At 30.0% G+C, this 13,510-nt stretch overlaps 1 protein-coding gene across 1 annotated transcript; it reads right to left on the bottom strand.

Moving 5' to 3' along the window:
* Positions 1-7,166: 7,166 nt before the first annotated feature.
* Positions 7,167-8,762, bottom strand: LOC149884810 (uncharacterized). The gene has a single exon (XM_090096322.1). It carries the CDS (start codon positions 8,744-8,746, stop codon positions 7,628-7,630), a length of 1,119 nt encoding a protein of 372 aa, XP_089952448.1. The 5' UTR covers positions 8,747-8,762; the 3' UTR covers positions 7,167-7,627.
* Positions 8,763-13,510: the final 4,748 nt, after the last annotated feature.

Here is a 13,510-nt window from a genome sequence, read left to right as displayed (position 1 = left end):
ATATGCTTTTAATATGCGTGATGTACCGTGACTGTATTTTCTGTCATAAACGGTCGATTGTTTACAACTTATGTAACATTTATTATAAAAACCTTCATTAAATTAAACCTTCATTAAATTAAACAATAGCTGAGTTTAAAGATATTTGCAAAGACTTGTTACCCAGATATCCGTTGGACATCTTTTCCAAATATCACCACACAAACTTTCCTTACTGTTCTGTGTTTGACTGCGAAGTCACTTTTTTAGTAAATCTTGATGAGATAGATCTCAAAATACTAGCATTATAAATTTGTAAATGGCTAAGAAGAAACAATTTTTTTTGCCATAAAAAAACAAATTCTCTCAAAGGTCATTCACATAAACAAAAACTGCCATTAGATTCAGCTTGTTTTTGATCTTCTGCAAAATTAGTGATGGATGATTTCGCCCTCAAAGTCTCAGTTATTATGATTGCCGAAAATTTAATCTCAGTTTGATGTTGCGACGCAAGAAAAACCTAAAAAAAGGTATTCTTGCGGCCTTACATAGGCCTTTACATATTACTTGAGTACAAGTCCTGAAATCTGATCAAACAGTCAAAAATCAAACTGTAGAAAATGCAATTTTAATTTTTCACCAATAAATAGAGCACAATAAATTAAATAGTCATGAAGCTTAAAAAAAAAGTGTTTATAACAAAAAGTAATAAATTGAAAAGGTTAATAACTTTGTTAATTTTTAAGTTTTAAAAGTGTAAACTGATTCTGAAATTTAAACAAAATAAAAAGTTTTAAAAATAAACTAAAATTATTATATAAATTATTATAGTTCATCCAAAATTTTAAATTTTTAAAAAGTATGAAGAAAGCATCAAACAAAAACATAAAAGACAAATATTGAAAGTACATTTTAAAATAAGTGAAAAATATTTTCGTGTGTGTGTTAGTGATAAAAATTTGAGATTCTTGAAGATTTTAACTTTTACTATTAACTTACGTTGTTGCGTAAGTTAATAGTAAAAGACTGAATCTCAAAATTTAATCTACGCTTTTGTGTTACAATCACCTAATGATCATCCAGAGTATGATGACAAATGTTACCATACTCTGGATGGTCTTTAAATCTTTTGTATCTCTGTCATCGGGCTCAACTCCAATAGAGCTATTGAGGCGTTAAATAATTTGTTGATAAAAGACCGCATGCACTTTTATGTTGAACTCTGAAGTTTTTGATGAAACAAGTTAAGTTGATCAATTTTCTCAGCGTAGAAAATATGAAGCACATTACTAAAACTAGCTTTCACCGCATCGGTATTTTTACTAAAATGTTTCAATAAAAATGTTATTGTTAAAAGAAGTGCTTCTAAACTAATCTTTCAAGGGTATTTACATTTTTCAGTAGTTTTCTACACTTATTTCCAGCTAGCTACCCCACCCCCCACGAATTGATTGTTGTTGAATGTGAAATAAGGTGAGCCACTTTAAAACATTAGACAAAGTTGAATTAAAGAATCCAGTAGATGATTGACAACGCCAACATCGTGAATCAAGGTTTCGTCAGGATGATCAGATAAATGACACAGTTTATAAATGATTTAGCTTTTTTGATGCCAGCTCCAGCAGCACAGAAAGCTTGAAAGTATCTTTTGACTGATGCAATAGTTCTTAGAGATTTGCATTATGATAAATGTTTTGAAGAAATTTCACAACAAGAGCAAGCATCAAGTAACAAGATGCAACAAACAGAAGACTTTTCAATTTCACCAAATCAAATGTTTCCTTTACATCCTCATATTTCTCTTAAAGATTTTCTAAAAGCACCACGTAGAAGTTCCCATTTCACATCAAATGTAGAGCTACCATAGTCCTGATTTTCATCAGGACTGTCCTGATTTGAAGGGTCTATCCTGACTCCCCTGATTAGGTGCCAAAATGTACTGATTTTAAAAAACCATAACAAAAAAGAAAAAACTAAAAATTGACAAAAACTAAAAATTAAAGCAAAGAGAAAAATGTTGACTTGGCAACTCCAACTTCTCCATTCAATTTTTACTATTTTCTTGCAATTTTAGGCAGTGCTGGCAGAAATGGCAATGGTAGCAGACATGATAAGGCAGTACTTTACTTTTGTTTTTGCTGGTTTGGTACTTTTCACTTTTACGAAGTTTCTACTTCGTGACAGAGGGTTTTTTAGTGTTAAACTTTTACTTTAACTTAAAGTAAAAAAAAATCCCTTATTAAAGTCAAAATGTCGAAAAGAAAGTGCCATTTTAATGAAACTCTGAAGAATGAATTTCCTTTTCTGAAGAAAATTTATGAAAGTGGTGAAAATGTTAGATGCGGAGATTGTTTGACTGAATTTTCTGTTGCAAATGGCGGAAGGACAAACATCACCAAGCATTTAACAACGGAGAGACACAAAAATGCTTTGAAAGCATCAGCAAGTTCTGCATCAATAACATCGTTCTTCAAAACTGATAGTTTAAGTGATAAAGATCTAGTTCTGGCAGCAAAGGAAGCTACTTTTACTTTTCACACTGCAATTCATGATTTGAGCTTCAAAACTGCTTATTGCTCTACCAAATTAATTCAAAACTTTTTGAACCAAAGTTTGGACTTGCAAGAACAAAATGTGAGGCTATTATTCTCAATGTTATTCTACCAATGATTTCTGAAGAAATTAAGGAGGAGTTGGAGAAAGCTACTTTCATCACCATTGCAACTGATACATCTAACCAAAATGAACTGAAACTTTTTCCTGTCCTTGTTAGATATTTTTGTGCCTGATCAAGGAGTAAAAGTTAAATTACTGGAATTTCAAAATGTACCTGGTGAAACATCAGAAATTTTGTGCAATGCTCTGCAATCTGCCATCAATAGCCATGATTTATCAAGGAAAGTGATTGGATTCTGTGGTGACAACTGCAACACAAACTTTGGTGGAGTGAAAAGACGAGGACAAAACAATGTTTACAGTCGGTTGAAAAAGTTTCTTGGTAGAGAGATTGTTGGGATTGGCTGTGGAGCTCACATAGTTCACAACTGCATTCAAACAGCTGTCGATGTTTTACCAATTGATGTTGAAGCTCTTGTGGTGAAAATTTACAAATATTTTCACATCTGTACTGTCAGAGTTACTCAACTGCAAGAATTCTGCGAGTTTGCTGATGTTCACTACAAGAGAGTTTTGCAGCATGGAAGCACAAGATTCCTTTCTTTACTACCCGCAATTCAGAGAATTTTGGAAATCTTTGCGGGACTAAAATCTTTCTTCTGTTCTCAAGAGCAATCTCCAGTGATAATTAGTAAGTTCTTTAGCGATGAACGTGGTGAAATGTATTTTTGGTTTGTTCATGGTCAGCTTCAGACATTCAACAAAACAATTCTGAGAATTGAAAAAACAAGAGCAAGTGCATGTGATATTGTTAATGAGATAAAAGTATTGCAGAATAATCTGAAGGAGAGATTTGAGAATAAGTTTATTCCACTGGAAGCTAAAAAGATACTTGCAAAACTATTTGAAGTCGGAATTATTGACGAAATTGCTGTCAAAAAAGAATTTACTGGTTTTTACGAGAGATGTCTTTCTTATATTGACCTTTGGAAAGATAGCTTTGCTGATGCTGAAAAGTTCATGAGGATTCAAAACAGTGCAATAACATTTCCAGAGTTGGAAGAAGCTGCAGAAAGAATTAACCGAAAAATTGGACGTACAGCAATAAATACTGATGAACTATTTGATGAAGTTGTTTTGGTCAAGGCATACTTGTCAACTAATTCTGAAACTTGGAAATCTGATGATATGAGTTGTGAAGAAAAATGGGTCCTGATGATAAAACATTTTGAAGAAAAGGGCATTTCAGTAGCAAATTTTTCACTGGTGTTGGAATACATTTTCAGTCTTCCTGAAACTTCAGCTGCTGTGGAAAGGGTGTTTTCAATGATGAACAATATTTGGTCTCCTAAAAGAGGTTCTTTGCTAGTTTCTACTGTGAAAAGTTTGTTTTTTTGTAAGTTAAATATTGATCTCAATTGCTCACAGTTCTATGAAAAGATAAAAAATGACCAGTTGTTCCTGAAAAAAGTACACTCTAGTGAAAAATATGACTGGTTTAAAAGCAAAGAAAAGAAATAATTCTTGTAGTCATTACGAAAATGTAAAATAAAGCTGGTTTTTAATGTTGTATTTTTTGTCATTTTTACTTTTTATGTGACGAGCTTTTGTCCTGATTTAGACTTTCTGCTTATTTATATTTGTCCTGATTTGACAGGTTAAAAAAGACATGATGTCCTGATTTTTCCAAAATTTCATATGGTAGCACTAATCAAATGCTTCCTTTACATCCTCATATTTCTCTTAAAGATTTTCTGAAAGCACCACGTAGAAGTTTTTCACATCAAATTTCTTAGAAGTAAGATCCTCTTTCACCGTCATCGTCAGTTTGTAATTGATTTTAAAAACTTTTAGTTTTAATAAGTTTAGAAAAAAAAAAAAAGATATTAAAATTTCTCTTTCGTAAAAAGTTGATTTTATTGGAAAAACAAAAATGCATTTTTTTTTCCATGGATAGTGTAACCAGATTTTGAGACTTATAACCAAGAGTCATAGAGATTTAGGCTTATCATCCCCCAAAAGGGTTTTCTTGCATTAAAATATGAAGCTCATATTCAGTTTCCGACAACAGTGTTATGCAAAGGGGCTGTCTACACTGATTTCTGCAATTGTAGAGATGATCAATATTTTGCAGTATCCAACAATTGATTTTAAACAAATTGATTTGTTTGTCTATCAGTTTACCATGCCATGTATATTAATTATATATATATTGCAAATGCAAAATATCACCATCTCCACTCTATGAAGTGTATTTTAAATTATTCCTTACTTTAAAACAATAACAAAAAGAAACAACAATATAATTTCACTGCCCCACAGGATTTTATTGCCCCGTTTAATATTTCATGGATTTGCATCAGAAATATTGTTTACCTTCTGATGAAAGTATCCATTTTTGTGGGTTTAACCTTTCCAGTAAAAATAACCCCTACTTTTTTTTTTGAAAGAACAATGGCATGTTTTTGTATTTTAAGAAAAATTTGAAGGTAAGTGCTTAATAATTTACATTCGAATTTTTCTAAAAATACAAAAACTAAAAGCTTTCCAAAATTTACATCAAGTTGAAGTTTTATTTATGGAGATTTTTTAGTGCACACAGGAGTTTTTAGTGCTCATTTGCACCTTTTCAGGAATTATTTTCCTAAAGCTCTTCGCTAATTGACGTTTAGTTTAACGCACAGAAATTAATATGTACTATGTAATATAGTACATATTAATTTCTGTGATTTAAATTCTACTTTTAGAAAACTACAAGATAATGCCTTTCCAAAGTTTTTCTAATTTTTTTTTTTTGAAAAAAACTCAAAACAAGCTGGATGTTAGTTATACTTTACAAGTAATTTACATATTGAGTTGTTTATTTCAAGTTTCTAATTTAGACATTTTCCGTAATAGTTATTTAGTTACTTCAAAATAAAAAATTTTGAAGTAACTAAATTACTATTATGGAAAATGGAAATAAGTTTTTTTTACGTATTTTTAATATATATTTTCTGTAAATCTTTGCGTAAACGAATTACATTTGTCGAAATCGACCGCAATATTAAATTGTGAGGTAACGTCACCTATACGAAATTTGGTGAACCAATTTAATACTATTGTTGCGCAATAACACTAGAGCCAAATACACTATTAATGGTTTAGCGCGGTCAGGGATCCTTATTTCAACATAAGAGGCCGGGTGAATAAAAATGAGCAATTGCTTTTACTCAGTAATTGGTCAGCTTTACGTGAATAGAAACTTCAACAACTTTCCTTAAGTTTTTATTCACGTAAAATTGAGCAATTACTGAGTAAATTGCTTACCTTTACTTGAATAAAAATATGAGGAAAACTGCTGAAGTTTTAATTCACGTAAAGCTGACCAATTACTGAGTAAAAGCAATTGCTCATTTTTATTCACCCGGCCTAAGAACTCATACTTCATAATGGCGCGAATTTCCGACCATTTCATTTTCAACAAAATTAATTTTTAAAAAGTTTTTATAACTTTTATAGCTTAAAATGATTTCTTTAAATAGGCAAGATATGTAACTTTCCAACAACAAAAAAAAAACAGAACAAATGTTGAGGCAACGTCAAATAATAACCTGTTAAAGTTGGCAAAACAAACTCTGTTATGGTTTGATCAAGATATAAAAAAGCTGATCAAAAAATTCGCAATAAAATCTCTTTCAAATTATCTTTTTCTATATATCCACAGGTGTTTTTCAGCATAGATAATCTTTTTTTATATATATACATATTCGTTTAATATTGTAACTTTGAACAGTATTTTAAACTTTGTCAGTTATCTTATGATTTTTTTAAACGAGCTTTTCATCTCGATTCGTTATTAAAAAACATAAGATAACAATAAAATTGTCGCAAACCAGTTAATTTATTGACGTAATGCTAATGTTAATTTATTGATGTAAACTAGGCACTTCAGTCCATTTTATGATCTCGTATTACAATTAAGCTAAAATGTTAATTTTAATTTTATTGCATTTAAAATGTTAATCTTGTTTTAAAATGGGTTTAACCAACTTTGTAGCACTTCTGGTTGTTAAGAAATTTGCATTTTTATACTACCTAATTTGACATTTTTTTAGACAAAAAAACGCGTTTTTTTATTTTAGTTTTTTTTAACATTTTTTTTTAGCGTAAAAATTTTACGCAACGATTTTAGGCAATAATCTATCTGTTATCATTAAACAATATACAAATAGAACAACTTTCAGTTCACAACTAATCTTTAGAAAAAATATATATACAGAAAAAATATATATAGCAGAAAAATATATATACATTAATATAGTCATAGACACATTACACATTTCTAATAAAATATTACTAATAATATATATAACTAGTAATTATTTCAAATAAATTGTAAAATAGGCTTTTTACAAAAGTATAACCTTTCCTTTTTCAAGGTCAACAAGCAATGGAAAAGCCCATACTTGATTTTCCTCAGTCTCATAGACCACATCAAACAAAGTTTTTTTTTAAGTTAGGAGTTGACTTGTTTACTCGAAGAACTTCACCTGTACACCAAAAGTATTTTTTAGTATCGATTTTCATTATTTTATGTTGAATAAATTTCCCAACAAGATAATTAACATCATTTAGAATGACAGCCAAGATGTTTGTTTTTTGTTGATTTGCTAATTGAGACAGTCTTGCATTCTTTAATTTTTCACTTAACTCTTCTTTCTCTTTTGCAATCAAAATATCTCGTTCTTTTCTTTCAATAAGAATAACTCTTCTCTCAATGGGCTCTGGAAAAGTCCTTGTTCTAATAACTGATTGTAAATTACTGAACAACTCATAGTTTGTTAAGTCTTTTCGCTTACTACCATGCATTTTAGTTTTGTAAAAATATTTAGGTTCACATTTAACTTCCATAACATACCTATAAAAATCCAACTGTGCTCTCAATATTTTTTTGCTTTTAAATGTGTCAACTAACAAAACATATTCATCATCTGCTTCTTTTGAGGTCAACCACACCTTCGTCTTCAATTTTAACAACTCATTAACCGATTTAGCTTTTTTTTAAGAAGACTTTGTCTTCAGCTGTTTTTTTAGCTTTATGCTTTTCAGACAACCTTTCACTCATTTCAAACTTTAATTCTAAATGACGTTGTTTGTATTTATCTTTCATTTTATTAAAGTTTGTTGAAGCTTTTTTTAGCAATGTGTCACGCTCATCTAAAGTCTTTTTATCCAACCAGTCTAGTGTTTTGTTTTTATACCACATAGTATAAGCTTGTATAGTTTGTATTTTGGCATTTGGCTTTGTACGAATTAAAAGATCCAATACCGCAAAGTCACTTTCTGATGCTTTGTTTGTTGTTGGAACATTCTCTGCAGCCTTACTTATATTATCAGAAGGATGCCAATATTTACCTCCAGGAAGTTGATCAGCAGATTGTCTTTCCAGAACAACTAACAAAGAATGACAAATTACTTCTAATGTCTGCTGTGTTAAAATATTTAAATCAGTGTCATTAGTCTCTTCAAATAATTTATCATACAAAATATCTTTATGAATATTAACATCACTTGGACTGAATATAGGTGTTTTCGAGATCATAATCGATGACGCATTTTTACACAAATCTGAAAGTTTCATTTTTAGGGTTAACAAAAATGGATTCATATCAAGAATACTCTTTTGTGATTCAATTATCCGCCAAAGTGGACCTGTAATTATTTTATCAATTATTCCAAGAGCCCGCACTTCTGCTAAATATAATTTGTTGCTAATATCTTCTTTAACTGCAAGTAAAAGATTATTTTGATTTGGCCAATTTTGAAGAAACTCTAAAATATCTTTTGAATGAAAATACAAAGCTGCAGCATTATAATATAATATATTAAATCTGTTACCAACAAAGGGTGCAAGCATACACTTACTTTGTCCTTTACCAGCAAGAAATGCATTAAAATACCCAGCAACTCCAGCTTCATCACTTCCCCTTACATGAAAAGCTTTACATGCAGTTCTTATTAATCTAATGGCACCTGATTCAGCAGTATTGAATGCAAAAATATTTTCATAACTAGTACTTAAAACTAACTTTTCGAATAAGTTAATTGTTTTATCAGTTTCTGTTGTAAAGTTAGATAATAAATGCAATTTACAAAAAAAATTAGACATTTCAATGAAATCTGCTTGCTCGCCTTTTTTTAAACCTTCCCAGTTCTTTATAACTTTAGGCAGTAACTTTTTCCTCATATCTTTAAGCTTTAAATTAAACAGTGGATTAATTGGCCCAAGATCAGACATGGTAGTTTTAAAAGAACATACAAGGTTAGAAAAATCGTTTTCCTTACTGCTACTTTCTAAAATGTCACATATATCATCTAATGTTTTGGTTAACGCATTAATAGTACAATCTGCATCACTGCCAGCCATTTCACATAATCCAAAAGATAAAGTACTTCCATTTGTGGTAGTAACTTGGAAATATTGAAAATGTCTATGATGTTTAGTGGTACCGTCACTGTGAAGACAATTGCCCGAATTAATTTCTACAGTGTTTATCATTTCTTCTGCAACTTGAAGTTGAGCAAGTGCTAAAGCCTCAGTCATAAATCGAGATTTTGTACCAATTGAGGGAAGATTCTCTATATCTATCTTTGCTAGTTTTTTTAAAACAATTGTGATGACTTCATTAACTTTGTTCATGCTGACATTCAAAGAAACTAACTCCATAATAACTTCTCTTATATCATTAGAATACCTTCCGTTTTGAGATGTTATTATTCTGCGATCATGGAGAAGAGAACTTAAATTAAAATCTTTATTTTCTTTGCTTAATACTCTAGTGTTAGGAGAGTCTGTATCTTTTTCAGGATTATTTAAACTGTTAGAAGACAAATTTTCATGTTTATTTACTACCATGCTAAACTTCTTGTTTACATAATACAATTTTTTGCATGTAATTCTTTTTTTCTCATGAAGGAGTGCAACTTTATTGTCACTTTTTTCAAGCTTAACTAACAAAAATTTAACTCTTTTATTAAGATTTTTAATGACTTTATTATAAAAATCTTTTAATTCTTTTATTTCCTTATTTTGTTTCTTTTTTAATTGATGAATCTTTGCTTTATTACTTGCATGTAATAGTTTATATGTCCTTCTAGGGTCGTTAGATGTAAATTTTTTTTTCATATTACTAATACGAACATTAGCAGATTTGAACTTATTTATACAACCAGATGAAGCAAGTTTCAATTTTTTAAAACAGTTTTTCGAGGTTTGTTGGTTCAACTTTCTTTTTTTACCCTTCGTTTTATTTTTTTCACTTGATATGCATAATTCACAACTAGTTTCCGAAATAGGCGGTTTAAAGAGCATCAGCTTATATATATCTCTTCTTTTATTGTTTTTTTTTAACGATTTAAATTTATCTACAACAATTTTAATTTTGTTGTACAAGCTCAAATTATTTTCGGTTACTGAAAACAAATTGGAGAATCGGCTTCTGAAATTCGAGCAAACCATTTTCAAAGATTTATCACTCAAGCATAGATACCAATCATATAATTCTTTATTATTCATTATGATAAGGCTAATTTTATACAAATACTGTATTATACAATTAAATTGTTATATTGTTTTTGCAAATTAGTTACCGTAATAATTTTTGAAACAATATTAAGACGGACTGAAAGGAAGAAGAGGACGGGATTTAGCAGGTTTTAACTTAGACTTAAAAATTAAGCTGAATACTCGAATATTAGCAAAAACTTAGTTTTTTTAAAGTTATTTTAGACCAACTTATTCATCACAAAACCAAAAAAAAAAAAAAAAACAAAGAAAAATAGTTATATATTATTTTAAAGGATGCTAGAACGCAAATAAAATAACTTTAAGCTAAAATAATTACAAATAATTAATTGAAACCGCTCCTACAGCCAGATAAACTGATATTGAAAATTCTAGCAGATATTTTATGAAAGATTAATCATTTTACTTTTCGTAAAACGTTTTACTATGGCATAATAGATTAAAAAAATCGGTCTAAATTTAATCTGAAAAAGTCTTCTTTATGTATAAAAAACTTCGCAAATTTTGTCTACGGAATTTGTCACGTGACTGAAGTGCCTATGTAAACATTGTATTCAGAGTTGTTACGGCATAATATGTCTGGCAGATCTGTCGACATATTTTTAGACATATTTTACATAGACATAAAATATGTCAGAATTATTTTTCTGTCCTCTTATTTTGACATAATTTTATGTCTAAAACATTTTCTGCCGACATAAAATATGTCCAAAATATTTTTCTGCCTACCAACTATGACATAATTTTATGTCTAAAACATTTTCTGCCGACATAAAATATGTCAGAGACATTTTTCTGTCCACTTACTTTGACATAATTTTATGTCTGAGACATTTTCTGCCGACATAAAATATGTCAGAAACATTTTTCTGTCCACTTATTTTGACATAATTTTATGTCTAAAACATTTTCTGCCGACATAAAATATGTCCAAAATATTTTTCTGCCTACCAACTATGACATAATTTTATGTCTAAAACATTTTCTGCCGACATAAAATATGTCAGAGACATTTTTCTGTCCACTTACTTTGACATAATTTTATGTCAGAGACATTTTCTGCCGACATAAATTATGTCAGAAACATTTTTCTGTCCACTTACTTTGACATAATTTTAGGCCTGAGACCTTTTCCGCCCGACAAATTATGTCAGAAATATTTTCTATCCACATATTTTAACATAATTTTATGTCTGAGACATTTGCTGTTTCTTATTTTAGAAGAAAAAATCGTACAACTTTATTGCTCATTTTAGATTAATTTGACGAGTAAAACAAAAGTTTCGATTTCCCCTTGTTAGAATGTAAAAACTTAGTCTCAAACTTAGTTTTTATTATTGAATGTGGTTTTTATTATATGGCGTCCTGTGCCGCACTAGAAATTATGTTAAGTAGAAAGGAAAGTAGAACTTTTAAAGGGTCGAACCATTTACAGCATAAATTCTACGATCTAATCGTCTGCAACATAATAAAAATAGAAAATAATTCTTTGTCAGAATATTTATATCCGTTCCATGATAGGTCGAATAATTTATGGTCGAAGCAAACCTTATTAAAAATATAGTTTTTCACCAGCGCGGCGTTTCAGGTTAAAATAGATTAACCACAGGACGAACGACAATTTAAAGCAGCGGTTAGAATACAATTTTAGCCGTAAGAAAATATCTGGCCAACGTTTATCTTTTAATTTAATCGAACCGTCAGAATCGTTTTTTGAAGAGTTGTGATCTTAACCGAAAATTTACTTCAAATAAAACAAATATCAATGATAATGTTTGGTTGTTAAAATTTTTTTTTTTCTCTTACACTTTTTCTAAAGAGAAAACATCCCTTTTCAGATTGTAAATGATACAACGCAAGCCATTAAAATGGCAATTAAATGCCTTAGAATCAAATATTTGTCTGCTCTCCTCAATCAAACCACATGGCATTATAGGTTGCTAATATTTGGAAAATTGGCATTTTTTTTTTATCCAATGGTACTTTATGGCCATTTACCTTTATTTTGGCATTTTGACACAGAAAAATTTAAGTTCTTGAAAAAGTATTTGTTTTGGAAAAAAAGATGAAATCAATTTTTGCTCCTCAAGAATTTTTAAGGATAATTAAAAACAACTTTTGACTTCCGATCCGAAGATTAACTAGTTGATTTCATTGATGAAATTTGTTCAAAATAAAGTGACAGAATCGTTTTGAAACAGCCGCGATATGAAAAAGGGCATTATTATGGCATTTTACATTCACGATTTTGGAATTTCACATGTAAAAAATGTTGGCAACACTGAATTTAATTGTCAATTAAAACGACTAAAATATGACGACTTGGAATGCTCGCTTCCACGTTTGAGACATTAAAACGAATTTCCTAGCCGCATTAAAAAAACTCTTGATGCTGGAGTCTTTTGACCCAAATGCAATTCAGTTGTAGATTTTTATATCACGGCCGTTTAATCTATTCTCAAAATTAACTTTGACTTTTTGTGCTAGAATTTTGTCAAGTACTTTGCTAACACAAAATCTAAAAGAACTTTATTACGTTATAAAAATTTTTTTTTTTTGTTTCGACTCTAAAAAGGTTTTCAGAACTCGATTCTTGCACTGGGGCGCCATAAAAAAATTGACTAATAGAAAATGTGAAACGTTTAGTTTTTTAAACAAATTTTATTTTATCAATCAAATCTAGATTATTTTTTACCACCATGATGGAGTCTAAGAAATCATTTGAAATGCGAGTACGTAGATGGCTATAAACCAAAGCGAATCCAGAGAAATCACGTTCAACTTTTACGCTGGAGAACGCTGCACCGTAAACTACTTGCGAGATTTCATAAAGCCGATTCCATTTTGTTTTCTGGTTTTTCTTCCAGTACGCAAGAATGTTGAATTCAACGTCTAATGACACTCGCGGTTCATTAAGAGTCCATTTTAAAATTAATTGACGAATATCTTGATCTGACTCTAAAGCTGCATTAGCAACATCTTGTCTGGTTCCTCCTCCAGTATATTCAATGAAACGGCGTACTTTTTCAGCATAAATTTCTTCTGAGTTCATAGGAATCATCTCTTCAGAAGTATTTGAGGAATATGACGCATTTAATTGTATGGATTCTTCTGTTGATGAAAAACTTGAATGTTCTCGTTGAGTACAAAGTTTTTGATGAATTTTGATTAGCTGTATAATTCCTCTATTCAACATTTCTGTATTAAACAGTTGATGACCCGATGTAAAGCAAAATCTAGGATCCAGAACTAAAGCAGCAATAAATGCTTCACATTTAAAAAAAACTTGTTCTCGTGTATTGATTGCGTTGGTCAGTAGCATTTTTAATCCCAAATCACCTGCTGGAA

Source organism: Hydra viridissima, unplaced genomic scaffold, assembly GCF_058129835.1.
Source record: "Hydra viridissima isolate aposymbiotic clone 2 unplaced genomic scaffold, HvirCarnegie_v1 scaffold_8, whole genome shotgun sequence".
Lineage (NCBI taxonomy): Eukaryota > Metazoa > Cnidaria > Hydrozoa > Anthoathecata > Hydridae > Hydra > Hydra viridissima.
The sequence above is the reverse complement of the archived record's forward strand: the minus strand, read 5'-3'. Positions and strand labels throughout refer to the sequence as shown.

What these genes read in the sequence shown, in the direction of transcription:
- LOC149884810 (XM_090096322.1), bottom strand. Translation starts at nt 8,746, where the DNA reads ATGTCTAATTTTTTTTGTAAATTGCATTTATTATCTAACTTTACAACA.